At 39.5% G+C, this 27,763-nt stretch overlaps 3 protein-coding genes across 5 annotated transcripts in view; 2 read left to right on the top strand and 1 right to left on the bottom strand.

Annotated features, from left to right (window-relative positions):
• lsp1a (lymphocyte specific protein 1 a) overlaps positions 1 to 4,239 on the top strand; it is a 47,915-nt gene extending 43,676 nt beyond the window's left edge. For both annotated transcript variants that reach the window (XM_072434704.1, XM_072434703.1), the window contains one exon: positions 3,567 to 4,239. In XM_072434704.1, coding sequence (XP_072290805.1) covers positions 3,567 to 3,574 — 8 coding nt within the window. In that variant the 3' untranslated portion in view covers positions 3,575 to 4,239. The remainder of the gene's footprint in view (positions 1 to 3,566) is intronic.
• Positions 294 to 8,875, bottom strand: prr33 (proline rich 33). Its single transcript, XM_072434702.1, has 3 exons — positions 8,689 to 8,875; positions 8,280 to 8,329; positions 294 to 3,216 (listed from the first exon to the last, which is right to left on the bottom strand). The coding sequence occupies exon 3, from the start codon at positions 3,199 to 3,201 to the stop codon at positions 346 to 348; it is 2,856 nt and encodes a 951-aa protein (XP_072290803.1). The 5' UTR covers positions 3,202 to 3,216; positions 8,280 to 8,329; positions 8,689 to 8,875; the 3' UTR covers positions 294 to 345.
• Positions 8,876 to 16,962: 8,087 nt separating this feature from the next.
• tnnt3a (troponin T type 3a (skeletal, fast)) lies at positions 16,963 to 24,043 on the top strand. 2 transcript variants are annotated; one of them, XM_072435997.1, is made up of 11 exons: positions 16,963 to 17,064; positions 17,249 to 17,318; positions 17,959 to 17,977; positions 18,084 to 18,129; positions 18,224 to 18,340; positions 18,641 to 18,718; positions 18,816 to 18,929; positions 19,693 to 19,805; positions 19,916 to 20,006; positions 21,940 to 21,980; positions 23,660 to 24,043. In XM_072435997.1, the coding sequence occupies exons 1-11, from the start codon at positions 16,978 to 16,980 to the stop codon at positions 23,694 to 23,696; spliced, it is 813 nt and encodes a 270-aa protein (XP_072292098.1). In that variant the 5' UTR covers positions 16,963 to 16,977; the 3' UTR covers positions 23,697 to 24,043. The 2 variants fall into 2 exon arrangements, with proteins under 2 accessions (XP_072292098.1, XP_072292097.1); XM_072435996.1 differs by lacking the exon at positions 21,940 to 21,980 and adding an exon at positions 20,862 to 20,902.
• The last annotated feature ends 3,720 nt before the right edge of the window (positions 24,044 to 27,763 follow it).

Genomic DNA, 27,763 nt, shown 5'->3' with positions numbered 1-27,763 from the left:
ATGCTTCCAAAAAATGCCACTTTCTTTCCACACAATGACAAGTGCCTTCATGAAAAAAAAAAAAAAAAAAAAAACATGAACAAGATGACTAATAATAAGGGACAAATGAGAAGCTCTGAGTATATTTAAAACAAAACTGTTTAATCCAACGTGACACACATACAACTCGCTGTCTAGAAACATGAAGAATCTACCTCACAACCAATCACTCAACAATGCAGGTAAAAATGAAGGCCGAGTCCTCACAACAGTCACATAGACAAAGACTGTGGACTTGTACAACAACAACAACAGAAGCTTTACATAAATAGCATTTTCTTTACATTTTAAACATTAACAATTAGCTTAAGAAGCAGCAAACCCCCTTGCTGTTCGGTTAAAGTCTTTTGGTTCCTCCTCTTTCCCTTTCCGGCCAATCAGCCCCATTTCAAACACAGTGGAAATTTTCGTCACTGGCCTGGATGCAGCCTCTCTGAGCTTTTTAGCATCAAATCGGGGACTAAAAAGTAGCACGGGCAGCCGGTGTGCGAACGAAGGGATCTCTGCAGACTCTTCCTTTTTCTCTTGGACTTTCTCCTCTTCGCTTTTGTTCATCTCGATCTGCGCCATGATGTTCTCTTTGGTGGAAAACATCTGGAAGAGGACGGCGTTCCACATTTGAGTTGCTTTGGGGCTGTCCCTGTCTGTAGCTTGGCTCTCACTGGGTGGTTCCTTTTCAGCTACGGCCTCAACCGGTTTGGCCTTGCCACTTGTGTCCGAAACCGTGGACTCTTTGTGGACACCCATATCTGGAAACTGGGGCTCCTCTTGCTCCACCACCATGTGCTTCTTTAGCCTGGACCAGCCGCTCTTTTTGGATTTCAGGCCTTTTGGCTTTTGCAGAGCTTTAAGAAGAGGCTCAGCTTGTAATGCCCCACCCTCTTCCTTTTTCTCTGTTGGAGCAGCTGGGGTAGATTCTTCTTTCTTTTCATTCATTTTTGTTTCTGCTGCAGCCGTTTTGAAAGGCGCTAGCTTTTTCTCTTCAGATTTAGTTTCACTTATAGCTTGAGGTTTTGTTTCCTGTTTTTGTTCAACTTTAGCTTTTTGTTCTGCAGGTGGAGCTTTTCCAAACAATTTTCTAACTGCCTTTAGTCCATCTTGGTCATCCTTTATAGGCTGCTTGACTTCAGGACTTACTTTAGCAGGTTCTTGAATAGGTTTTACAACGCTTTTACTAGGTTTCTTATGTTCTGTTTGAGGTGCAACTTTCGTTTCTTGAATTACTGATGCCTTTTCTACAATTTGGCTCGACACTTTCTTTTGCATAGTTGTGGTTGCAATAGTCTCAGATGCTTGAGTTACCACTATTGTTGGAATAGATGGAATTGTCTTAGGTTTATCCAATTCTTTAGTGCTTTCGTTTGGTTTAGGCACTTCAACAATGGCCTCTTCCTTTACCGAAACCTTTTCAGAAGTAGTTGTAGCTTCTATTTTTTCCTCTACTTTAATGTCTTCTTGTGCGGTCAAAGATGTTGTGATACCAAAGGCTGGAGAGTAGGTTTTGATGCCTCCGTAGGCCGCATACTCTGCAGGCGTCAGTCCACGATAGGATGACTTCTGAAATTTCTGGGCAACCTGTGTTGGAGTTTTGGGTCTTTGAAAGCCTACAGGTGATGCCCTAGTTAAGGAGGGCCCGTACGTGGGTGTTTTTGGTCTTTTTAATCCAGGGGCGGAACTCATCAGCCGTGACGCTTCAAACGTTGGAGTCTTAGGTCTTTGAATGCTTTGAGAGGGCAAAGATGGCAATTGCTCAGTTGAAAGCGTTTCAGCAACAGGAGTAGGAGCTTCCACTGTAAAAATATCTGACTCTGACTTTGACTTTACAATAAGAGCTTGGACTGGTTTCACTTCTGGCAGCTCAGCGAGATGAAGGTCCCCATTCGGTACAACTTCAGAAGACTTCACTGAAATATCGCTTATAGTCGACTTAGGAGTTATGGATCTTTCTTGTTCTACTGTTATGGGTGACACTGCAAAGAGTAAGGGATTGGGTCTTGAGACTTCAAAAGCTGGAGTTGTCGGACGGTAGGCGGGTGTTCTTGGACGTCTCAATGATGTGCGTGATGATTGGTATTCATTAGTTGTTGTTTTGACGGTTATTTCCGTGTTGGGAGTGGTGCATTTTGGTTCGGAAGTCGGCGTGGCTCGCTTGATTTCGGCCACTGGTGTTGCCCGTTTCACTTCACTAGCTGAAGCTGGAGTCTGGACTTGAGATTCTTGGGTAGATGCAACCACTCCCGTCATCACAGGGGTCCTTTGTTGGTCTGGATCCATTAAGTCAGCTGTTGGAGCAGTTATCTCAGATGATGGTGTTGAATCTCTCTTGATTTCAGTTTTAGATTGTGCCAAAGTTCCCCCAATAAAGGTGAGCCCAGCCGTATCATACACAGGCGGGGTCCTTGATGTTTCATAGTAGGATGTACTTGCTGTGTAATTCCTAATTTGAGGGACATCAAACATTGGCTTTGGCGATCTTGACCTTTCATTTGCTTTAAAATTTGGAAAAGGGCTTTTTGACTTGACAATGGGGGTTAGCACAGTGAGAGGTCGTGTCTCTCCCAGGACAGTTGAGTAAAAACCAGGACTTGGTGCCCTTGGTGTTGCAGGAAGCGTGATGAAGGCTGGTTTTCGCACTTCCACAGCTGCTTGTTCGAGCGCAGAAGAAGAGGGCAATGTTATTTTGGGAGCTGGTGGTTGTGGGGCGGGCTGTGTAGCAGGTGGGACGCTGGGGTAGGAAGGTGTATCTGCAACATGTTGTGTGTACAGAGGTGCCCCCACGGTTTGGGGGGACAACTGTGCTCCACGTCCAAATGCTGCGCGCTGGGGATAGGGGGACGCGACATGTTGGTACGGCTTGACTGGTTTTACTGAAAATCTTGGCGGTTGATGGCTGTAGAAACTGTACAGAGTCTCGGGGGTTTTGGGCGGAGTGGAGGAGTGATCACTGTGTTCTAAATCTGGACTAGCTTCGTTTACAGGCGACAGGCTGGAGCGGAAGGGGGCGGCAGATTGCGAGACCTGAACTGCAGCTTTCTTTTTGGCGGAGCGTTTGAGGAGCTTCTGCAGGCGGATGTTGTCTTTGCCCGGCTTTGGCAGCAGTGGAGGGGGGTAATGGTGGGAAAACAGGCCCGGCTGGTGGATGGAGGTGTAAGCGAGAGCCATGAGCGCGTTTGCACCCTGTGGAAACAAGACAAGGAAGAATGATTGATAAAGTGTATTACCAATGTTTGAATATAGATTGCATTTCTTATTTAAACCTTATATATATATATAAAGAAAGAAAACTTGGTTTAGGTGATGGTGATAGTACAGCAAAACATTTAACACATTTATACTGCTTCATTTTAGCTACAACCTCAGACAACTGTTCAAACCACTAAAGGTCAGCCCATAAACACTATTATTTGTAGCCAGGCACCTAAAGTCCCAAAGAGTTCCAAACAGTCAACTAAATTGCATACAAACACATTACAAGACAAATTGTATAATGCTATTCAAATGTATATTGATGTTCTTGTTTCTTACAGATCTATAGAACAACCGGTGAGCTGGATCATGATCATGTGCACCGCCTCCCAACGATGATGAACAGAAATGGTCCCAAATATTTCATCCAATAAATCACAACATTCAGTTTTTCAATTTTATGTACACAACTCAAATTTCACCAAATATGTACGGATTTCTTATTTGATGTATTTTATAATATCTTGTACATATCTGATTGTGAGCTTTACTGTTACTGGTAAGTCTGAGTTGGTTTTCATAGAGTTTACATTTTCTATCACATAGGCAATGCAAGATTTTATTTTTCTCTTTTACATGCTCTATTATGTGGTTTTTTGCGCTTAGATTTTTGCTTCAAACAATCTGACTTTTTGATAACAGAAAGTGTTTCATTTAAAAATCATAACATGGTAATGTGTTACAAATTTAAAATGTTACAAGTATTATGTTTTTTTACATTCTACTCTACAAAGATATGTTACACAATGTAATGACAATGGAATGAAAACAGTATCATTCCTATGTTCAAAGATGCTGATACTATTGTGTTGTCCGTGTTGGTGCCTTCTGCTTCATCTGTAAACTACTGCAGACATTCCTAAATTTGAACGTTTTATAAAGTGTTTTCTTCAATGCCATCTTATATGTCTGTAACCCCATTTTCATAAATAAATTAAAAGTTTGTTAGAGTCACATCTCTGGTAATACTGGATCATAACAAAGGGCTGTTCATGGTTAGCACAGATTCAAGGATTTGAGATTTTACACAATCTTGGTGATACTTTTGGTTGTATTGTGCTTCACGTACACTCAGTTGCTTTATTTGCTACATTTAGAGATATAACTAAAGTGGCTTCTTCTGGGAGTCACAATTCACTGTTCAATTAAATGTATTTATTTTTCTTATTAAAACAATCATTCTGCAAATAAAATGTTGAGCTTAGTCAGTGGATTTAAAAAAAACAAACCATGTCTCTGCTCTAAACCACATGCTTTTACTGCCAGAGGATTGGCTCTTGACTAGATTAAAAGGTCCTGAGCATTGACAATATTAAACTATTAAATCTCTGTGTGATTAAAATTTTATAATGATTACAGTTTTATGAACATACCACTAATTGTATATACAAATATTGGACTGGAACAGAACAGACATTTTAAGTCACTATTATAATGGCCAATAATTGTGATTAATGATAATATAAGACATTTCATATTGATTTTTATAATTTTAATATCATGCATTTGTTTTTTAAAACACTAATATATTGTGCTTTGTCATAAGGGAAAACATTATTAATCTAGAAGAAATCGTCCATATAGTGCTTATTCTATAATCTGGTAATTATAGGCTCTGTAAACTTAGTGTTAGCGTCCAGTTCAGTTCTGTGTTAGCGACAGTATCTGTCTGGGTTTTGAGTCCCACTAAAATGAATAAACACTTAAAGAACACACAGTGGACAGTGAGCTGCAGGTGAATGATGAGCTGAATACTTCCCACCGGACGTTTGTACGTCAGTGCTAATGCTAATTTGGAGTTATAATAAATGTAATAATGTTTACTTAAAATGTTAAATTGTTGTTTCTGTATTTTTGTACGTTTTAAATAAAGTTAGCATTAGCTGTGAGAAACGGTTGGTTAGCCAAAAATGATACATCATGTATAACGGACAATTATTGTCTAACCTTTTTGATTGCTATAAACAATATAATTGTTTACCGTCCCATTCCTGCACAAACAAAACTACTTGTACAGGATTCACTTAAACTTTAGGACACAGACACAGGACACCAACATATTGAGGTACTTGTGTGGCTAGAATTTGATGATAATGTTACCACCTCACAGCTGATCCTCGGAGGTTTAACTAAGACTAATTATAGTTAGAAAGCAGAGACGAGGTCAGCCAATCACCTGCTGCCCTCATTTAAGATGCTGCATCACCTTCCTCCAAACAATAAATCAGGAAACTACAAAGTGGATCTGGAGGAGCCACTGAATCGGTAACTTCTTCAACCATAACGTAATTACTGTAATACAAATCTGAGAAGCATTTTCGGTTAGTTTTGGTTATTGGTTGATAAGGCCTCACTTCAAAAACGGTGCATAGAGTGTGAAAATGTAATAATAAATTATAGTAGTAGTTTGTTTTAGGCCAATAAAACCCAACTTTCACTGAATGCTACTCATTTTTGCCAAACTTCAATAAATACAACAATATCACAAGTGAAAGGTGAACAGGTTGTGTAGCAGCATAACCTGTATCAATAGTTTTAGTACAGTCTTGTTTGCTTCTTGGTTTCGTTCAATGACTGTAGCAGATCTAAACACTGGCAAAACGCAGCACATTTCAAAACAAGATATTTTGGCAATACTTGTATAGTCGTATTTAGATATTCGTAAATGTTAGTTGGACTGTACAAACTCTAACAGACGTCTAAATAGCAATTTTGTAACAAAGAGAGCAGTATTTTTAAATCGAAATGTCAAAAAAGGAATAATAATTACAGTTTATTCAAAAACATTGTTTATCTAGGAGTTTAGTCACCAGCTATGAACCTTTATTTGGTTGATAATGTTCTGTATATTAAACTTGTCAAAAATGGAATCGCTGACTAGTCAACTATTAAAATACTCGTCAGTCGCAGCACAGCCCTAATTAGAATTAAAACAATTCTAGAACATAGTCACATGTACCACAGGTTGAAAAACACTGCTATAGAAAACAATGACAAAGCATATTTATTCAGACTAAAACCATATTGATTCTTTGAGTCCAGTCCCTGCATGTCTCTCTCATGCCACATAAGCCACACATAGAGTATATTCCTCTGCTGGAAGGTGAAAGTGAAGGCGGAGCAGCTGACCCCATGACATCACAGCCTCTGACACTGGATAGGCCCCAGAAAAAACATTATCACAGAGGATCAACATATAAATAACGTGGATGCGTATGGACTTAGGAGCTCACAGCCCGCCATTGTTGTTAAAGACACAAACTAATGCACTGGTTTGTACACGGTGGCTCAGGGGTTAATGGGGGTCACCCAGTTGCAGATGATTTAAAGCTGAAATATTTTTTAGGGAGGGGAATTAGAGCCAGTTGTCTGCATATATGCTCATGCAGTGACTAATTAATTGTAAGCATTTACTTGGCTTGTAAGGATACGAATAGTACACTTGTTTGTGACTAGGGATGTCACCATTATTGGGTTAATTGATAAGTTTGATTATTCAGGTCATAACACAATTGTACTGTATTGTGACCATTTTAGAAGCAACATTAAGTTTTTTTAATCAATCTATAGCTCAGAAAATAGACGTTAAAAAAATAGTAGTATATCTAACTGTTTTTGTCACTGTCAAGTTCAGTTTCATGTGGTCAAAAACGGGAAAATGTGTGATGATGTATTAATGTGTGAAATATTTAACTGTTACCATTACCAGTAACCATGAATAATTGTTAATGCTTCCTCAAAATAATTGTAATTGTAAGTTTATATTTCACTTGTTGATACTTGTGACGTCCTATAGGTCAGGGCTATTCAATTGGCGGCCCGTGGGCCAAATCCGGCCCACTAAGCAGTTGTGGCAAAATGGTCCGGCCCATCATGGTTAAATGGACCATATTGCCTAAACTGTGTTTGTCCTGAGTGCACTATGTTAGCTGTTAGATGTTGTAATGAAATTTCCCCATGTGGGACAATAAAGGATTATCATATCTTATATTTAAGGGTAAAAGTCCTGGTTCAGATGTTACAGATGTTCAGATGACCCAGTCTGGGTCTAGCTCTATATCTATATCTGCTGCTGTGCTCCAGTTCAAGCCGGGTTATTGACTGACACTGGGTTGGTCTTTGCTTAGTCCTGCTTTACTATGTAACATAAGATACAAATCAATGTGGTGCAGTCAGGACAATAGCCCCCCTGCTTTAGGATGATAGTAAACTTTTAAATTACCAAAGATTACGACAGAAATGTTATAAATGTTTTGTTTTCAGGTGATAATAAACTCAAACTGAAATAAAGTTTAGTTTAGCAAAAAAGGGGTGTGCTATTAGACCAATTTTAACCAAGACAGACATTTAATGCATTCAAATAGTAGTTGGGGTGAGCAATGTATATTGCGATTTTCTTGGAGCTGAATCCCAATTTCGATTTTATCACGATTAATAACTTAATTTACCCCTTTAAGGCAATAGAAACATACAAAGCATACATGCATGCTTTGTATGTTCCTATTACCTTTAAGTATGATAATAATAATAATAATAATAATAATAAGAAGAAGAAGAAGAACAAAATAAACTTGACTAAACTGAATCTATTAAAAACATTTTGAAAAAGGCAAATTTGTAGGTTGACTTGAAGTGATCCCAGACATAATGCAGCCTTCTTCAGCCAACTGCTTAACGTTATCAATTCTCTAAGTGTGTCACCTCAGTGAAATGTAGGCCAGATCTGGCTGTGTTTTAAATGTCCTCCTAACTCTGAAGCACTGCCTGACACACGAGAACCCGCTCCTCCATTTAAGGCTGCGGTAGGCTCTGTATTTAGAGCGTCTTTTGGATGCCGTTTCAAAAGAGGCAAGGGTAAGAATAGCTGGTGTAATAAAGCCGGACAAGCCTCTCGATGTACAATGGACCAACTCAACGAATCCAGCCCCAAAAATCCGTTTAGCACTGATGAAGGTGTCACATGACATATAGTGACGGACATGGCATGAACTCACCAGGTAAAAACTTGTGTTACGGATGTTGGAGGCAGCCCAGGCAGGTACCCCTTTGGAAAGAGCGTAAACGTGTTGTAGATTAGACATTTCAAAAGATAAACTCAACATACAAACATATTGTGGACCGTCGATCACAGCTCGTGAAGGGATGTACTGTTAGCATAGTGGAATAGTTGGCTAACATGCTTAGCTAAACAACATATGTGTCAAAGCCCCACACGTTTGTAGATGCTAGTTATTAAGTGCTCGATACGACTAAATCACCCCCCCTCCCCCCAACATCACAGTCCTATCAATGCCCTGGTGGTCATCTCCTGCCAAAGTCACAGCCGCCTAGCTCTTGGGACCACAACCAACTTCACGATGCAATATTTTAACAATAAAAAATATGTAATTTTGGTGGACTTACCTGTGCGTTTGCTGCTTAGGGGGTGGCCGGCCGGCTGCTGCCTGCTTGTCCCTGCCCGAAGTGTTAGAACGGCAGGTTCATGTTGAGCCAAACTAGACCCCCCTTCACACGAATGGAAGGAACAGACGCCATGGCAGGCCAAAAATAAACCCTAAGAGTCCTGGAGCAGCAGAGAGCTGCGACACGCAGCAGGGAAAGGCCTCAGAAACTTGGGTTACAGCAGCTACACAAGCTAAAAGTGAGGTCCATGGGCCAACCAGGGCAATGCAAGGACGGGCTGAGGCTGAGGAGGGGGCGAGGGAGCTCTGTCCAATTACTCTGATCAATGTGATACTGTAACATGACAGTTATGGGTGAATGTATTTGTTTACAATTCTGAGGTTCTAACGAAGGTCGTCAAAGTGCACATTATTCACAAGGAAATACTTTGTTGCTGGAGAAACTGTGGTGGCCAACCAGCACATCATCCAGTGTTTTGGGACTGTCCTGGAATTGAAAATATTGGATTTTTTTTCTTTCTTTTTAATATAGTAAATATAAAGCAATTTATGTCCATCCCACGATATTGGTTGCAACCAAAAAGGATTGGGCTGAAGCAGATATTTTTATAAGCCCATCCTAAATATTACACAAATGATAACTCAACAATTCAGACAATTTCACCCTTTTATCAGTATCAGAATGTGATACTTTCTTATACATTCTTATATCCCCCATCCTAAAATCTCTTCATTGGCTCCATGTTTTAATGGACACTTTCATGTAAGATTCAGGGGTCGACCTTTAGAGCCTTGCTCATGCTCCTTCTACAGCTTACTTGATTAAGTCATACACTTAATCAAGCCTGAGGTCAGCCAGTCCAAACCTGTTCGGTTCCTAGACAGTTCCTTGCACTTGCTTAAGTACTGGAGGAGACAGATCTTTTAAAGCTATTGCATTTAAGCTTTGGAATAAACTTCCACTCTCCACTCTCTTTTGAGTCAATAAAGGTTTAGTACTTAATAATATTTAATACAATATAACATATATATTATTTTGATAATTGTAAACTGAAATCTAATGGTGTGATAATAATTGCTTCATTGACTTCTGCAAACAAACTGCAGAACTGACAAGTCTGTAAGTGGATGTGAATGTGAAAATGGACATTTTCTGAGCACTCAAGCTTCAACTGAACAGAACTTATGCTGAAGGAACTATATGTCCCCTCAAATGTAACTAATGTTCTAATATTACATTTTGAGAAGCATTTCTTGACTTACTTGATTAATTTAATGAATTAATACATTATTCTACATTTTCTGTATTTAATAAACTCTGTTTGGCTGTTATGGCGATCTTACTTTGACTATTATTGACTAAACCTATGCCACATATGTTGTTGCAGTGATGTAATTAAGACAAATGTGTATGTGTTGTTGTTGTTGTTGTTGTTGTTGTTGCTGCTGCTGCTGCTGCTGCTGCTGCTGCTGCTGTGCTGTCCACTGTCCTGTCCTGAGGCTCCACATGTTCAGGGTGGGCTCTCAGTCTTTGGGAGGGCCTGGTGGCCACAGCACCCCTGGACTCCACAGAGAGGCGTGGTCACTAGATTGCAAGATGACCCAGAGCTTTGTCTGCTGTGAGGGTTTGCCCATTAAAACATATGCACAATAAAATCATTTCTGAAAAAAAGTTCATGAGATGTATTTGTGGGAGCTGGAGATCTGAACTGGTGGAGTCTGGGAACTGTCAGGTGTAATCAGGGGGCTTCATGGAAAAAAGGTTTTGAGAATGTTCATTCAGGTTCTTTGCTGTAACTTAAGGACAAAGCAAACATGTAGAAATGCAGCATGATTTCAGGCAGAGAGAGAAGAGAAGGTCGCTTTGAGGTCAGAGGATCATGAGACTGCTCTGGGCAAAGAGGTCTGTAAAAGACCTAGAGTTCTGTTCAAAACTGATGTTTTAAATTCACCTGTTTTTGTTACAGAAAAACGATTGCATGATAATTGTTAAACCCAGAGCTTTTGAATAATTGCATGGCAGTACAAAGCAGTGGGCAGGGACAGGGGTAGGTGAAAATAGATATTTTCTGAGCACTCAAGCTTCATTTGCAGGACAATGCAGGACTACTCAAACAGGCCGAAATCAATCAGAATAGAACTCTGAGTAAACTAATGATGAGGGAGAACTGTAATAAAGCTGATATAATGTACATTACATAATATATCCACTTTAACAGTTGTATTCTGTAATCAAATGTTGGAACATCATTTCTGGTTCCTAAAATATTTGCCATAATATAAAAGGCATTCATTTTATCAACATATCAAATGCAAAGTGTGAGTATAAAGAACAAGGAGCCTTTTTATCTGCAGAGGCATACAGGACTCTTGGCCCCTGTTGACTCCTCCCATTATGTACGAGCCTATTGGAGAGACTGTACGCCAGTTGTTCATTTTGACTGGATAAAATACACAAAGAAATACACTTTTTAATATAGTACTTTGCTTATCATATTTGAGCAAAAGAATAAAAATCTTTACATAAAATTGATCGAAATAATTGCATTCACAAAGTTATTAATGTAATATTGTATAAGATGTGCCGGTTTTAGGAACCACTGCCTTTATCTTCATCTTCATTTTTGTACATCTGATAAAAGGGAACTCAAGCAGATAAAATATACAAAGATATTTCCTGTCAAATCCACCATTCTAGAAAATAAAATATTTGTCTTATTTTTAGTTTTATTGGCTTCAGATTTGAAAAGGGAAATGTTAAAACCCAACTACTACTCAATATATGGTCCATACCTCCATTAGCAGCTTTATTCCTCTATTTTCTAAAACATTCTAGACAGGATTTGATATCAGATTTTCCTCTGAGTAGAGTTTACCACCACGTATAGAGTAAATACGACATCAGAGGCCAAAATGAGAGCGTCAGCTTCACAGAGAATCCAGCCATTTGTTTGTACTCCAAAGGATCAGCAACAGCTTCAGTTTGAATAGGGAGTCATTTTAGTCAGGCATTTTGGAAAAATAGGTCCTCATATTACAGAGCATTTTGCCTTTTACATAAATTAGGCTTTTGATACTTTGAAGGGGCAAATGTTTGCAAAGTTCCATGGTCACAGATTCTGTAAAGTTATTGGTTACAACAACTATATATTGGTTTAAGGTTTTCTTGTCTCATTTTATGAATAAACAAAAGCATATTTTAGCACTTTTATTTTTATAATTGAAATCCCAGCTGTTCAGCGGTTACTGCAGTGACAGTTCAGCTAACTATTTAACAACATCCTGCCGCAAAGGGCCATGGCCTGGGACTATTTGTGGCTCTGGACTGGAAATATCTTTACACCTTGGCTCCATGAGGCTAAGACCAGTCAGTCTGAAGCTTTAAATCTGTCATTGTAGTGCCCTCTAGAGGAGAAAAGGAACTCCATCAGTGCAGAGCTGTGAAAAAGCAGCTCAGAGGAGCCTCCCACAGTCTAATGAGGGGAGGAGGTGAGCTATATGATGCTTGCAACAGCTTATTTGGATTGACAACAGAGCTGAGAAGTCAACACAGGGTAATCCTAAAGGTGCCGAATAATGAGTCACTTCTTTAGTGGAACTCATTGTATCATATTCACTGTTTCAACTAATAACTGCATCAAACCTAATGTCATTTGTTAAAGACATATTCATACACTAATAATAATTAATACCATATTTTTAAGATTGAAGATTAAAAAGTGTTCTACAAAGCATTTTGTTTTTGCTGCCTTGCTTTCTTTATGGTGATGGCAATAATGTTGCCTCTTAGAACTGCTTTAGCTGCAAGAGATCTAAAAACAGCTTTTTGTGACATATTTCGTGTATAATCCAAAATAATGAAATAGACATACATAAATTATATGTACACTTATTGATAAGACATTTCAGAAACTCTATATATGCGACACAACTAATAAACCAGTAGTTGTTTTACTTCCACTATTTTATACAAGATGTTTATGTCCACAATCCAGCACCTGCTTTGCTCCTCGACGCCCAACTCTCTTCTCGCTCTCTGGAGAAAATGTGCTTGCCTAATGCAGCGCGCCCAGAATAGCCTCCCTGTGCGGGGGGTATCGCTGGGGGCGTCTTGGCGATCCCCTTCTCCAAACATGAGCCTCACCCACCTTTAACGCTTGACTCCTTGCATCTCCTTTTTTGAGTGCCAGCAAAAGGTGGTCGGGTGGGAGGGTGTGGTGAGCCCATGGCAGTGCCCCCCGGATGCCCCTTCGTCCAATAGCGTGGTGGAGGGTATCGAGTGTCACTATAACAGAAGGACATAATCAGCGCGGTAAGTTTGCAGAACCTTACAGCCTGTCTCGGCCAACAGGGAGCTCACTTCTTTCAGCTTTTCTGAGGTAAGGAAGAATAGACAACTAGAGTTTGGTGGGTTTTGAGTAAAGGAAAGAGTTTGAAGGAATTAATTAGCCCCCCCTTTTTAAAGTTGCATAGTGTCCCGACTGCTGCATGTATTAAAATCACTGTCATGACTAGAAACTGCTAAGGTCAAGGGTGATGTGACGTATTTGACTTAAAAGCAATCTTAAGAGTAGAATAGTCTGCACAGTAGTCACAGTTGCTAGTCTTCCAGTCATGCAGATTGACTCATTTAAATAACAAGCGTCTAGGATTTGGACAGCTGCCGTTATAAGCGAGAGCGTTGTTGTTTCTGTGCCCGCTTTGGTCGGGATCCAGCGGCCCATACCTGTGGGATTTACAAATGGCTTATAGCCTTTGAAGTGGCTTTCCGTTTGAGGAGACAGAAGATGACACTAATAAGTTATGCAATGGGGGCGAGAACATTGGGACGCGCCTGTGAAGTTATTGTTGATGATGGCTTACATTGGAGACATTCGCATTGCTTAAAGTTTAAACATTGTTGAAGTATTGTTGAGGCCTAAAAGGATTAACACTTATCATCTTGAATGGAAGCTAAGAATCTTGATATGGGTGCTGATTATTTTGGTGTTTTTGACTTTTATTTTACAGCCTCTTGAACGTCTCATACCCAATTTGAGCTTTATTTTAACACACAGTCAGCAGGGAGGTATGCCAGATTGATTGAAGGACCCATGTGAGGGTGACACTACCAGATAAGGGCATGAAGGTGGAATTATGGGTAGTGAGGAACCCAATATTCCAACACGAAGTCACTGAAACCGGAGCCGAGACCTCTTGCAGCTGCCTGTTAGAAATAGTTTTGATGTCCCACGCTAATGCCGCTAATGGCCATCTATGCTAGCATCTAATCGTTGACAGATCTGATTATGGATAAACCCAGGTCATGTGTGTTTATCATTGACAATTCAGCCCATTGTTAGCAGAGGTGAAAGCAGTAAACACAAAATACTAATAATATGTAATGGTAATACATATTCTTTGACTCATTTAATTTGATCTTAGTTGGTGACTTTGTTTATCTGTCACTTAAATAGTGTTGGCTGGTGGTCAATTTGATGCATACATTTGATTTAATGCATCATATAACATTATTTGGAAATCGTATTGAAAGGGTTGTAGTTTGTCAATACTATAACATGTTTTTAAATACTGACATGTTAAATGGTGGATAAACTTCAAGGCACTTTTAGATTGAACTTTAAAACCCCTATTTAACTTTTGGGTGCCACACCGTTAATCTTTCCTTCCTCTCGACTGTGGGCATATGGCTAAGTTTGGCTACTCTTCTCACTTATCATTGGTGAAGCGGTTTCATGTCCAGGGCTCAAATTCTCCATCCTTAAAATAATTAATTGTAAAGACATATAAAACATATAAGGACATATTTGACAATCATTTGAATTCTTATGAGTTTAAACTTGTCTAAGCTGAGATTTATTTGTGGATTTTCTGGAGATGAGAGGGGTTGTGGGAGATATGTGAAGGCCACTGGGGCGGGGTATGGTCAGGGTGGGGTCGGCTGCAGATATTTAAGACATTTGAAATATAATCCCAGGCTAAAAATACATACATAGCTGCTTACTTTCTTCTTGCAGGGAGACTTTAAGTTCTTTTGCTCTATCGTCCCTCCAGGTTGTAAAGTCCACTATCACCATGTCTGACACAGAAGAAGTGTAAGTAAAATCATTATTATGAATTAATTTATAAATGTTTCCATGTCATCTAATATTTATCTTCAATTGTGTCTTACAGTGATCAGGGTAAGTACTTCCTTTTTCTTTGTGACACAAATGCAAACAAAATGTTGTAATATTCGGGACAACCAGGAGTTCCATGCTAATCTCCAGTGATGTCAGTTTGAACCTTTTTAACTAGTTTTCCACTCCTTTAGTTACTTATGAACAGGGAAAAGTGGTATGCCTGCAGGTTTGGCTTGACTCCTCCATACGAACAACGTTTCTCTGAGAACAAATCTGCACATACTGGATTTTACGATGCTGTCAGGTGGCTGCAGGCTCTATCATTGACAATAAGAGTACTATATTTACAACAGTACAAATGTACAGATGAAAATACTGTAGTGTCTAGTTTTCAATGATACCTGCAGCTCTGCATGACTATCTGCAATTTACAGTCCTCCAGAGCACAGTAAAGCCTTTAATGGTGGAAATGGTCACAGTTTGCACATATTAAACTGTGCCTTCAGCTCTGGGTGGACTGTACCGTGTATGCTCCGCATGGATCCCAGTGTACCCAGGTTTTGCTCTGTTGGAAGGTCAAAGCTGGGTACAAAGGGGATCTTGTTTGTAATGCTCCTTTCCTTTTTTTCTCTCGGACGGACGTGAAGAATACGATGGTAAGACACAGCCCGCAGGCTCCAAATGTCATTCACACTAATGTAGTCACATTTTGATGTGTGTTCTTCTCAAACAAAACCGACCTGTGTGGCATGCTTCTTGTCTAACTCCAGCAAGAATGAAAGACAGAATAGAGTGTATAAGTTAGGACAAAGACGTTTATACCTACGTGGTTTCTCCATCAATTCCATCAATGTTACTGTCATTTCACTTGTGAAATAACGGCCTGCTCTTTACATGCTCTAGCGCCGCCTGGTGCAGTCCCCCAGACTCCTGTCTCCATTATGTCTGACCCATGACCCCTTTGCACTGTGTCTCCATTTTAATTTTGTCACGCCTCTCCTCCCGTGCCTGCTGCATGTTTAGCTGTAGAAGAGCAGGTAGTAGAGGAAGTAGAAGTGGCCCCAGAGGCGGCCCCTGAGGCCGAGGCAGAGCCAGAGCCAGAGCCAGAACCAGAGGCAGAGCCAGAACCAGAGCCAGAGCCAGAACCTGAACCAGAGGTAGAACCTGAGCCAGAACCAGAACCAGAACCTGAGCCCGAGCTTGAAGGTATGTGGCACTGAGGGGAGGGGTATTCTATCATCCTTAAACCCACAGACAGGTGCGCTCCAGCGCATACAGCAGCCAGACAGACCGCTCTGCTCCAGACGCACATGTTTATATGTCTGCTAATGCTAATGCTACCTTCCCTTCACCTCTGACATACAACATATTACTTATCTATAACTCCACAGTTACAGCATGACTAATCACAAGGCCAAAGCATTCAAACTAAACTTGAAAACGAACATTGATAATGTCTGGCTTATAAATTATATTTATTATTACATTTATTACTGAAGTTTATGTGGAAATGTGACACAGGCCCCTTAAGCCTATGGGAGAAAGAACTATATCAAACTATAATGTTGACCATCATTTAATGCATTTAAATGCTGAATAAGCTTAATAGTATGCCTTTAACTATTTAGCATACAGTGAAGCTGCTTGTTGTCTGTGCAATGCACTGGCATACAATGTCTTTTCTAACATGTGTTACTATGTTACACAGCCTTAATAAACATAGATCATGCCACCTCTGTATGCTAATGAGTTACTGAGATCAGGTATACAAGTATAAATGTGCTATTTCAGTAGGCAGCCCACAATTAAATTCCCAATGTTGGCCTCCTTCTGTGTATGTCTAACGCTGACTATATCTGACAACATGTACTTGCTGTTCGTGGAGTACATGTCAGCTGACCGACTCGCTTGGCTTTGATTATTAGCTTTATTACAGCAACATTCTAAGATGTTTTAAGACTGTATTTCACCAGTGCCATGGCTGCCATGTTCCTGGGCTTGGCCTCTAAATCAGTTTCATCCACATGGTGTTTGGGAAATCCTTTAGTGTAAATCATCCTACAGCATGTGGATGCAACTATTTCAGTCACTTTGCTTTAGTCTTTCACAATACAAGTATCTCAAACAGTTGCTAGGTCTATCATTATTTATATATACTTGTGTATATAATGACTTTTAATGTGTGTGCAGCTCCCAGTGACTTTGATAGTGTAGAACCTGGCAACTCTCTGAGTAGACCTGACTGTCAGCTAGTGGGGGTCAGCCCTATGTTCCCTGGTACCTCTGTTTCCCGAGATCTGGGTTTGGGTTTGTGTTATATGCTGCTATATTTTATGCTGTAAAATCATACATTTATGCACAACTATTGGGGCAGTGCCCCCATTCATAGAAAAAGGGGAACGTAGGTACAAGGGAATACAGGTTCGCACCCAGCTAGTGTGCTTGCTAACTCTTGTTGTTCTGCTCTGTTCTCGATGCTTGCTGCATGCAGAGGCCCTAGAAGAGGAAGGTATGTGAATCTCTTTGCGACTCTGATTTTGGGGGGACCTCAGTGTCCTGGTCTACGTCTGTACTGGGCTGGGAAACACCTGCTGTTCACAAAATGTGTCTGTCTGTCCAAATTTTATCTGTTTGTCCAACACTAGGAGCGCAATTGGAGAATTTAAATCATTACTAAAAATACAATTTACAAATATCTTAAGGAAAAGGGTGAAAGAATATTGACGCTAGCATGTGCTTCACCGCAGCGACCCCACCACTAAACTCTGCCACAAGTAGCGCCGCATGGCATGAACCGTAGGAATCTGGTTCTTCCAAGACACAAAACACACTTCTACCTTGTTTTGCTTGTTTTATATTTGGGGTCAAGCCAACAAAACCGTTAATCAGTGCAATGGACAGGAAGGAATCTAAATCCGAACTTAACAGGACTCACAGCAAGATTTAACCAAGCCTTATCTGGTTAAAACTCTTCTTTTTTAATGTATTTTTTGACCATTTCTAGTGGATCTTTTTCTAACCATAACTTTGGAAAAAACATTTTAACTTTATTTAATATAATCCTTGTAATGACTGACAGAGATGCAATAATCTTCAGTGTTTCTAACTCCAAAACATGTACTTGTCCCCTCTTCATTTTTAACTTGCAGAGGAGAAGCCAAAGTTCAAGTAAGTCCTATTTATATCAGTCACAAAGATTTGAATATCTCACTTATTAATACAAAGCAGAATGCGTTTTGTGCAACTTAACACCAGAATTGTACTTGTTCCTTAGGCCTAGCGCTCCCAAAATCCCTGATGGTGAGAAAGTGGACTTTGATGTAAGTGTCTTGGATATCTCTAAACTGAAATCGAATGTTCTGGGTTGATTGTGGCTGGATATGACATGACTTGTTTGTTCTTGTGGTGGTGCAGGACATCCAGAAGAAACGTCAGAACAAGGATCTGGTTGAGCTGCAGGCCCTGATCGATCAGCACTTTGAATGCAGGAAGAAGGAGGAGGAGGAGCTCATCGCCCTCAAGGACAGAATTGTGAGTTTATCGATCATCACAAAGGGTTTCCCAAGAGTGTGGTCTTCGGGGCGATGTCGGCAAATGTTGCAAGGCTAATTTTCTGCCCAGAGACAGCAGGGGGCGATGATGGGCATTTTATTTGGTAGTGTGTTTACGGTTTAAGATTTTTAGAGCTTTTGTCAGCACCACACCACGGCCCCTTTTAGTCAACAGCAAAAGGGGCCGTTTTGCTGTTAAAATCTAGATGTATGATCTAGATTTTCAAAAATGATGTAATTTTGAAATATATGACGGTGTGTTTGGATTGCTGTGTTGCAGGAGAAACGTCGTGCAGAGAGGGCTGAGCAGCAGAGGGTCCGGGCCGAGAAGGAGAAGGAGCGCCAGGTTCGGCGTGAGGTGAGTCACGACAGAAAAAAGAGAGATTTAACAGAGCGAAAACCAAAGAAAAACACATCACAGTGACTCAAATTGTTATTTCCCTTTTGCCCACCAGGAGGAGAGGCGGGTCAGGGAGGAGGCTGATGCCAAGAAGAAGTCAGATGAAGAGATGAAGAAGAAGTCTGCTCTGTCCAACATGGGCTCCAACTACAGCAGCCATTTGCAGAAAGTGAGCACTGCATGGACACAGAAGTAGCTCGACTACAGTACAGTGAGAGCATGCTGATAGGATGGACACACATGCTAACTAAAAGTGTATCCATGGTAATTATAGGTTAATTAGTCATCAAAACAGGACGCATCTTTCAGTCTTCTTCAACTCAGTATTAAGACTTTAAAGGACACATGGTTAGTATTTTCTTGGTCATTTTATGGAGAAAACACATGTATTTATCACTAACGTTCCAACCTCATCCAGTCCAATCACTGCTGTTTATGTAGTGCAAATATGATGGATATAGAGATACACCTATATATTGGTTTGCTGATATTTCTACAGCTTTTATTTCCCTTATTATACATTCTAAATTCAGATCTGACCACAGCTAAGTTAGTTATAATTCTAAATCTGTCATTTTATATTTTTGTGTGATATTGTCAAAATCTATTGCCAGAGCTTCAACTGCCCTGGCTTTTAATACATTGGTATCGGCCATTAAAAACCCATATCAGTCTAGTAAAACTATTAACTACCAATAAATGACAAACTGACAAGGCCCACATTAATTAATATAGCAATTCAATGAATGAGAGGTGTAACAATATTTATATTGTGCACCCTTTCTTTGCACTAGTGGAGAAGTTTTTGTACTTTTATGTAGTACAGTAAGATCTTAGCCGTAGTCGAATTCAATACTTCTCATTTTAGACACAAACGATGAATCCCATTGATTTCTTGACTGTATGAACTAAACTTGAGCATCTCTAAACAGGCTGACCAGAAGAGAGGAGGCAAGAAGGAGACTGAGAGAGAGAAGAAGAAGAAGATCTTGGCAGCCAGACGCAAGGCCCTCAACATTGACCATCTGAACGAGGACAAACTTAAGTACGGACCCAGATAGAGTCAGGACAGAGCTTTTTCAGTTGGCCACACTGGCCAACTGAAAAAGCTCTGTCCTGACTCTGTTCTAATGTCTTGTGTATTGTCTGGAACAGGGACAAGATCACTGAGCTGCATGACTGGATGCGTCAGCTGGAGTCTGAGAAGTTCGACCACATGGAGAGACTGAAGAGGCAGAAGTATGAGGTGAGGACGCCAACATTTATAATATAATAAAGGTTTCAAGGGTATTCATTTGGATAGTGGTGGACAAAGTAATACACTTTGTTATGTAAGTAAAAGTACAGATGCAGGAGCAAAACAATACTATTACATAAACCTCTAACTTTGAAATTTTAGTTTTTGAGTAAACACATTTAGTTATCTTTATTGCACAAACTTAAAAAAATATCCAATGATATATGTACAGTAAAGTACAAATATGTAAAGAATTGTCTTAAATTTAATATTTTTACTGTTGTACTTTGTTACTTTTCACTGCTGCAGCTGGACACTTCACTTCAGCTTCCAGTCACTTTTGAGTTGAAACTGTTTCTACCACGGACAGCTCCTGGATTACATCCTCAAATTAGTTCTTTAAAATGTGTATTCTTATTTTCATGTGGAATAGCCCACAATAAAATCCATTTTGAACAAAAATATGAAAAGACATTTTGGTGCTTTTATTTATTTTATATAATGCTGAAAATATCAAGTTGTTTTTTAACTTATTTTTTTTACTCCCAGTTTGTTGAAACAGAACGGAGTTACTACAATGTGGTAAAATTACACATTTTTTACTAAAAGCTAACTAATCAATTCCCTGTAGTAATCTGAATACTTGTAAATGTGTTTTATTTTCTTTTATAATTGTCAGCTAACATTTAATTTTCATCTTCAACACAACAAATTATACTTATTTTATTTGTTGGATTGGCTGTAAACTTCTCACTTACAGGTTTGGGACATTGCTGTTGGTTCTTTCCCCTGTAGCTTCTTGCAGATGGCGTCCTCTGATTATTAGCTGGTGTTTGAATGGTGAATGTGCTCTTTGATTCCCAGGTTACAACTCTGCGTAAGAGAGTGGAGGAGCTCAGTAAATTGTAAGTAGAGCAGAGCAGTTTGTCCAGGCGCGGCTCGCTGCATGAGGCTAGCACAGTGAGCATGGAGAAGCCCACGAGCATCAGCACAACCAGAGCACCACTGCCAGACGCTCTTAGGGCTTTGGAAGTGACACACTGGACTGCAAGGTTAAGGCTCAAATTAGGTTCTTCTATTATTTACTATACTTGTTTATTTTAAGTCAAAAAGAAAATGCATTTAGTTGAAAGATTCTGTACAAGTTGCCAGTGGTGGAAGCAGTATTACATTTTGTTATGTAAAAGTACAGATGTATGGAAACAATATTCAAGTTAAAGTAGGACATGCAAAAATCTATATGTAAAAGTATTGAAGTAAACGTTTATAAATGTACTTTAAGAGTAAAAAGTAAACGTATTTCACCCTGATTTTAAGAAGCGTTAAATGAGATGAGTCTCAAAAAAATCTGCAGATATTTGGTCAACAGTAGATATTCCAATACTTTTTTTTTATTTTATTTTTTTATTAATCATCATTAATTTCTAAGCCAGCACTGTAGTTGAGTAGAACATTCAGAAGTAGTGTTCAGTGAAGTAAAAGTAAAAAGTATCCACTATCAAAAAGACTTAAGTAGAGATACCTAACCTTTTTACTTATCGTAATTACAGTACTTTTACTTTTGCACTTTGTTACTTTCCACCACTGCAAGTTACAGAGAAATGCCATTTCCCACATCAAATATATGAACTAACATTTCAGTCAAATGGTGCCTATTAGCATTTAAATACAGCGTAAACCTTTCTATACAGTCACTTCAGTAACAAATCTTCTTCAACAATATGAGAAGACTTAGAAAAGGAGTGTGTGAGTCTGGTTGTGCAGGTAAGTGTTACGCTATAGCTGGGGCTCCACGCAAAGGCTGCATTTGTTTCCGAGTCTTGTTTTTCCCACAATGCACTACCAGGAGACCCATTTCCAGTCCATGAAGGAAAAGGCACATTTCCACATCCTCGAGGTAACATTACGCCAGGTTTTAAAATGGCTGCTGTGTCATTTTCAGGTGCTTACATACAGGAAACGCATTGATGAGTGGAAGAAGCAGTAAGTAAAGTGCGGTCCATGCTGCGTTCACTGACCACCAATAATCCCCACATTTAACTCCAGCAATATGAGTTCACCAAATTCATCTTGCAAACGAAAACACTACTCATAAAATGATAGTTTATTTACTAAAGGTGTACTTTCAGTTTCTAACTTTAACCAAACAACTCTCTTAAACTACTGCACTTCTATCACTTTTTTGTATTGTTAAGTATTTGTCCAAAACATCACTGACCAAGTTTAAGTGTGACAATTGGAGTTGGAAACTTAATCTTAGTAACTCTAAAGTGAAAATAAAGTAAATCAAGTCTGCAGATCTCATGATCTTTATCGACTAAAGCTCCATTGTGTCAATGTTCTGATCAAAAATGTATTGGAATTTCCAAACATCTTGTGTTTTATGTGTTATTCTATGGAAGAGCTTTTGTTTCATTAGATTTTGAACTTTATATTCTGGTGAATTTCTAATTCAGATTTTTTTTTTATGCTGAAAAAACAAACAAAGTTTGAATGGTTTTAAACCTAAATTTCAGCTGGTTTATTTCACAGTGTGCGTTTTCAAAGTCTTTTCTCGGTTAAAAAAATGTGTAAATGAAAAATTCATCTTTTAAATATTCTACACATCGATTTTCAAGCTTTCAAATACAGAGAAAAAAGTTTGCATTGAAACATTTCACAGATGCCAAGATTCACTCAGTTGGATCAGTTGCTTATGTTCTGCTTTTCTAAATGATCTGCACATTTTACACGTGAAAATATAAAAATCTATATTTAAATTTTTCATCTATAATGTTTGTAACAGAGGAAAACACATCGAAAATGTACACTGCAAAATTCAGCGACTGAAATTTAAAGGGAAAATACTTCATTCAAACATGTTTTTTCAGTGTAAATGTAGATTTAGAACTTTGCCAGCTTTTAAAAATCTAAATCTGATAAAACAATGTATCTTTCATTTTACTGGCTCTAAAAGTAAGAATTAATTTTTCATCACTAAATATATTTTCACAATAAAAGTAACTCTGTGGCCATTATAACTCATCATATCAGTGACCTTAAAGGCTTTGTGGACTGGGTAATATGTTGGTCTGACCAGGTAAGTGCTGCATGAGCTGAACTTGTGGGCCAACGTTTTGATTTTATGTTGCATTGCATGTTCTAAGTATGTCAGAAAGTCATAAGTCAGTGGCTCATAATCCTTTCTTACTGAGTTATAGTTCACTGTCTAATGTTGCACTTGTATTAAAGTCCTTGTGGCTAGGCCTGTCCCGCTAATTCCTAAATCGACGACTTGTAGTTAATTTTTAGTGTTTCATTTCTATTGTGGGTATTATTTTCCATTTTTGTCGTTTTCTTGTGCAACGACGAGCTGCAGAGGGTTGAATATATAACTTGTATGACTCTTTTTAGGTACTAACTACTTTTTTTGCAACTCATTATTGCAATTTTATTGTGTCATTGGCATAAATTATCATCGTTTATCTAATAGATCGTACTTCAAAATGTGTTATTGTGGCAGGCCTAGTTGTGTCGTCGTGGCAGATTATCTAGTGTACGATTCTTCTTAAAGTATTCCATTCGATTTTGAGGAACTTTTTGCATCAGTTTTTTCATGTCAGGTTAGAAACAAGAGCGACACATTCATCTGACCTACTTCTTCTTGTCTTTCCGTATTACAGCAGCAAGAAGGGAGCTGCTGCCCGTCGCAGAAAGTAAACAGGAAGTCCAGTCTCATCTGCAGAAACATCAGAATCATCAGAAACCAAAGTCACGATCATCTCGAACACACGCCTGATAAAAGCAACGCATGCAGTGGCAAAGGTCGTAGCCTAGGAGACGCCCATAAAGCTGAGGTTCACCCTGCAAACTCCAGCCCACTCCCGACACACATGCAAACAGGAGCATTCAAATGTTACGGATGTTGTTGTCGGGAAATGGTGTTATTGCGCTTCCTCGCCTCGACTGTTTGGTTCTCAGTATTTTTGTAAATAAAGTGTGACTCTTCAAGCCATGTCTGTAGAGCTGTTGTTATTCAGAAATCAATAAAGTTCAGTATTTTTAGACATGTAATTTTACAGTCATTTGTTCCACTTATGACAGAGCTCATCATTGATTGTCATTGCTTGAATAGGGTTAGGGTTTTTCCAGTGTTTTCTAGCGATAAAAAACATATGTAATTGATTGAAGGCAAGATAAATAATAAAACCATACTGTGGAATATTTCTGGCAACGAAATAAGGAGATGAACATGTGGCGCACCGTCAACCAGAAAATATACATGATGTGCACTGGTTTTAAGTCAGGGGTGTCAAACAGTGAGTGTGAGTTTCTATATATTTGGATTAAACTCAAACACTTTAGTGCATACAGTATTTTAGTCATTGTGTTTTCTTGCAGCTGTATGATAGTTTTCACTGTATTCAGCGCTTGCCATTACCGTTCAACAAAGGATTCAAAATCTGGCTGGTAATACCTATAAGTTACTGAATAAGCTTCATATGGTACTTTTGTATTGTACCTATTTTCTTGTGCCCCAAACTTTGAAAAGCATGACTTCCTCTGTAAGAAATGAGCAGAAGACCAGAGTGCCAGTTCAACCTCAGAATTTGGTCAACTGCTATTTGGATGAAATGGACATGATACGGGACTTCCGGGTTATGGCGGTGCTTTGAGCTGACGCACCTCTCACCGCCGCTGCAAAACTCGGCTTTAAAACCATCGTTTGACCTCCCTATAATCCTGAAGAGAAAAAGGTGAGTCTGGTAACACTATGGGACCAAAACAATCAAAGCTGACGGCCCACAATCCCATTGGAAAAGTGCCTGGATAGCTAATAAAGCTCACAAAGCTAATGAGGCTAACATGGCTAACATGACTAACGTGGCTGGCTAACGTGGCTAGCAAACCTGAAGCGGAGAAACGAAGTCCCTCCCTGCTGGAGACGCGGGTGTCCCGGTGGCCCTGATGGAGATTCCCACGACTTCTTTGCATCGGAAGGAGGATAGATTATAACTAATCATCAGTTATTGCTCATTATGTCCGAAATAAGACACGAAAGGCAGCGTAATTGCAGCGTTTATGTTGCACTGAATCACCAAAGCAAGTTCCTATGTTTGTGAATTCTGTTCATTGACAATGGCAATTAACTTTTCTGTTTATTGCCTTTTCTGATAAACCTTTTTCTGGTGATATGGTGTTTCTCAGAGTGGAAATGAAAGCGGCCATTGCTCTGGTCATATCCGCTGCATTAGCCGCTGAGCTGAAAGCAGCGGGAGTAACCGGAGCACGCATGGAGGAAGTCGAGCAGTGTGTTTCTGTCATGGAATTAGACATACACCGATGCTATTCCGTAACACATCGAGAACACAATTCAACCTAGAATATGAAACGACACAGAAACATCAGACATTTGTGTGGCATGCATGGGAGAAAACGCGGGGACTGTGTCAGCCAGGCCGTTGTAAGGAGCCTGGCTGACCCTCCTGCGTCTCACCCCCGCGTCTCACCCCGTTTTTTCCAATGCTGGTTGGTTTTATTAGATATTCTGGAATAGGCGGGTCACATTTCTCATTGGTCAGCTTCACATCAAGGCACTTGGTATTTTTCCGTAGAGATAAAGCCTGCAAGGGGGGGTGCAACTCCCCCCCCCCCCGGGGCAACATTCTTTGGCCCATCTTTATGATACCTTCACAAACAAATGCAGTTTGTCACACACCCGTTCTTCTCTTAGACTAATGATGCAGATAAAATATCACTATTATGCAGATAAAATACATCACAGAAATATAATCATATATTCACATTTTATCACAGTTTCAGATAAAATGCTGAAGTCGGAGAACAATAATATGAAAAATAAGATCCTAGAGTCCAGATTACCCGAGCCTAACCTGAGGCTTGTGGGCATAGAAGAAGGAGAAGAAGGAAAGAATACAGAATGATTTTTGGAGAAGATTATCCTGAGCTCCTTGATGGCTCAGGGGTTTAAGTCCCCCCATCCCAATCGAAAGAGCACGTCGCCTGGGCAGACCAAGACCAACAGCTGATAAACCACGAGGCCTGATAATGAAGTTTCATAACAATCGCATGAAGGAATGTGCCTTGAAGGCTTCAAGGGTTAAAGGAGACCTCCAGTACAAAGGCAAGTGCTTCTTCTTTGCTCCAGATATTCCATATGAGGTTCGTCAACAATGGCTAAGGTTCAGCCACATCTGCGAGACACCCAAATCTGTCTCTGAGAATGTCATCTAGAAGAGCTTTCGTGATCGTTCCTGTCTTGCTGGTTTTTGTATTGAACTTGTATCTTTCAACAATACAACTTGTCTTTGGTACAAAATAAGTGTGCGTTATGTCGATTAGGTCTAGCAGGGTGTGGCTTTTCTTACCAACCACCGTCAAAAACACTGCTTTTGCCTGCTATTTGTCCATTTTGAGTCCAAATAGGCATTTTTGTCAATGAAAACACTGCCATGTTTTGCACGTTGTTTCATCTCAAAAGAAATTTCACTTCTAAAATTCTTCTCACCAAATCCCTTCCTTGTTGCCATGAATCTGTTGTGTCCAGATTAAAATAAGGGAAAGATACTCATGTGAAAAACGACACAACGTGATATGCTTCTTGAACGGCTTCTTTATTATTTTGGCGTAGCCACTAACAACAGGTTATGCACACATTTTTATTTATGTATTCATAATTAAAGCTTTTGGGTATGTAGCGCCCCTTCTTGGAATGTTGATGGCACTACAGTGCATTTATTATTGTCTTCCAATGGATTCAAATATAGTACAATCTACGTTTACTTTTAAACACTAGCTTCTGTCTGAAAATATGTACTGTTGTGGAAAAATATAATCTGGCCCTTTGCTTTTCAAATTCTATCTTAATTTGATTTAGTTCTAACACAGTCAACAGCCTGACACAACTCCTCTTGGCCTGGAAATCTACATGTCCGGACCTCCTGGAGTGATTAGGAAGTCCCACGTTATGTTTCACACTAGGCAAGACATGTGAATTGAATTAATGCAAATGTTATGTACTGTGTCCTTCCTGAAACCACTGTTTCTTTGATGTCCCATTTGCTCCTTGATTCCTTTGTACCTGAGAGACCAGTGACCAGGAACTTCTGTGTGTGTGGTCATGTGACTACGGGTATAAATATGTAGGACATGGGACAAGAGGGAGATTCTGATCATGTAATGTACCAGAGAGAGAGAGAAACGCCTGATTAAATCACCTTAACATTGAGACAAAGCAACTCGCCTCCTTGCCTTATTTTTGCCATTACAATTTGGCGTTGTTGGCAACTATCCTCGACCGGACTCCCGATTTCCGGGGACTGTGTGATCCAGCATTTTCACCTAAGCAGACGTTGTACCATACAGGCCCTGGAGAGAGGGATTCCGGCGCTGGGTTTGAAAAAAGGACCTTGTAGGTGAGTGGCTTTGTCTCAATTGTAAGACTAGGCTGTATATGAATATGATTAAGTTAGAGCTGTGTGAATAACTTACAGAGATGTTCTAAATAGAACATAGCTTTAAGTTTAACTGTAAATTAAACAAATAGAGTGATTAAGTTAGAGCTGTGTGAATAACTTACAGAGATGTTCTAAATGGAACATAGCTTTAAGTTTAACTGTAACTTAAACAAATAGAGCTGTGTGTGAATAATGATTGAGTTAGAGCTGTGTGAATGAATTAGCGCTTTGTTTGAAACTCTGTTATTAAACAAAGCTCTAATTCTAACTGTAACTCCAAAATGTTAGAGCTGTGTGCTAGATTACGAC

This window comes from Eucyclogobius newberryi, unplaced genomic scaffold (assembly GCF_026437365.1).
Source record: "Eucyclogobius newberryi isolate DKJ021-1_F unplaced genomic scaffold, fEucNew1.0.hap1 SCAF_7, whole genome shotgun sequence".
Classification (NCBI taxonomy): Eukaryota; Metazoa; Chordata; class Actinopteri; order Gobiiformes; family Gobiidae; genus Eucyclogobius; species Eucyclogobius newberryi.
The sequence above is the reverse complement of the archived record's forward strand: the minus strand, read 5'-3'. Positions and strand labels throughout refer to the sequence as shown.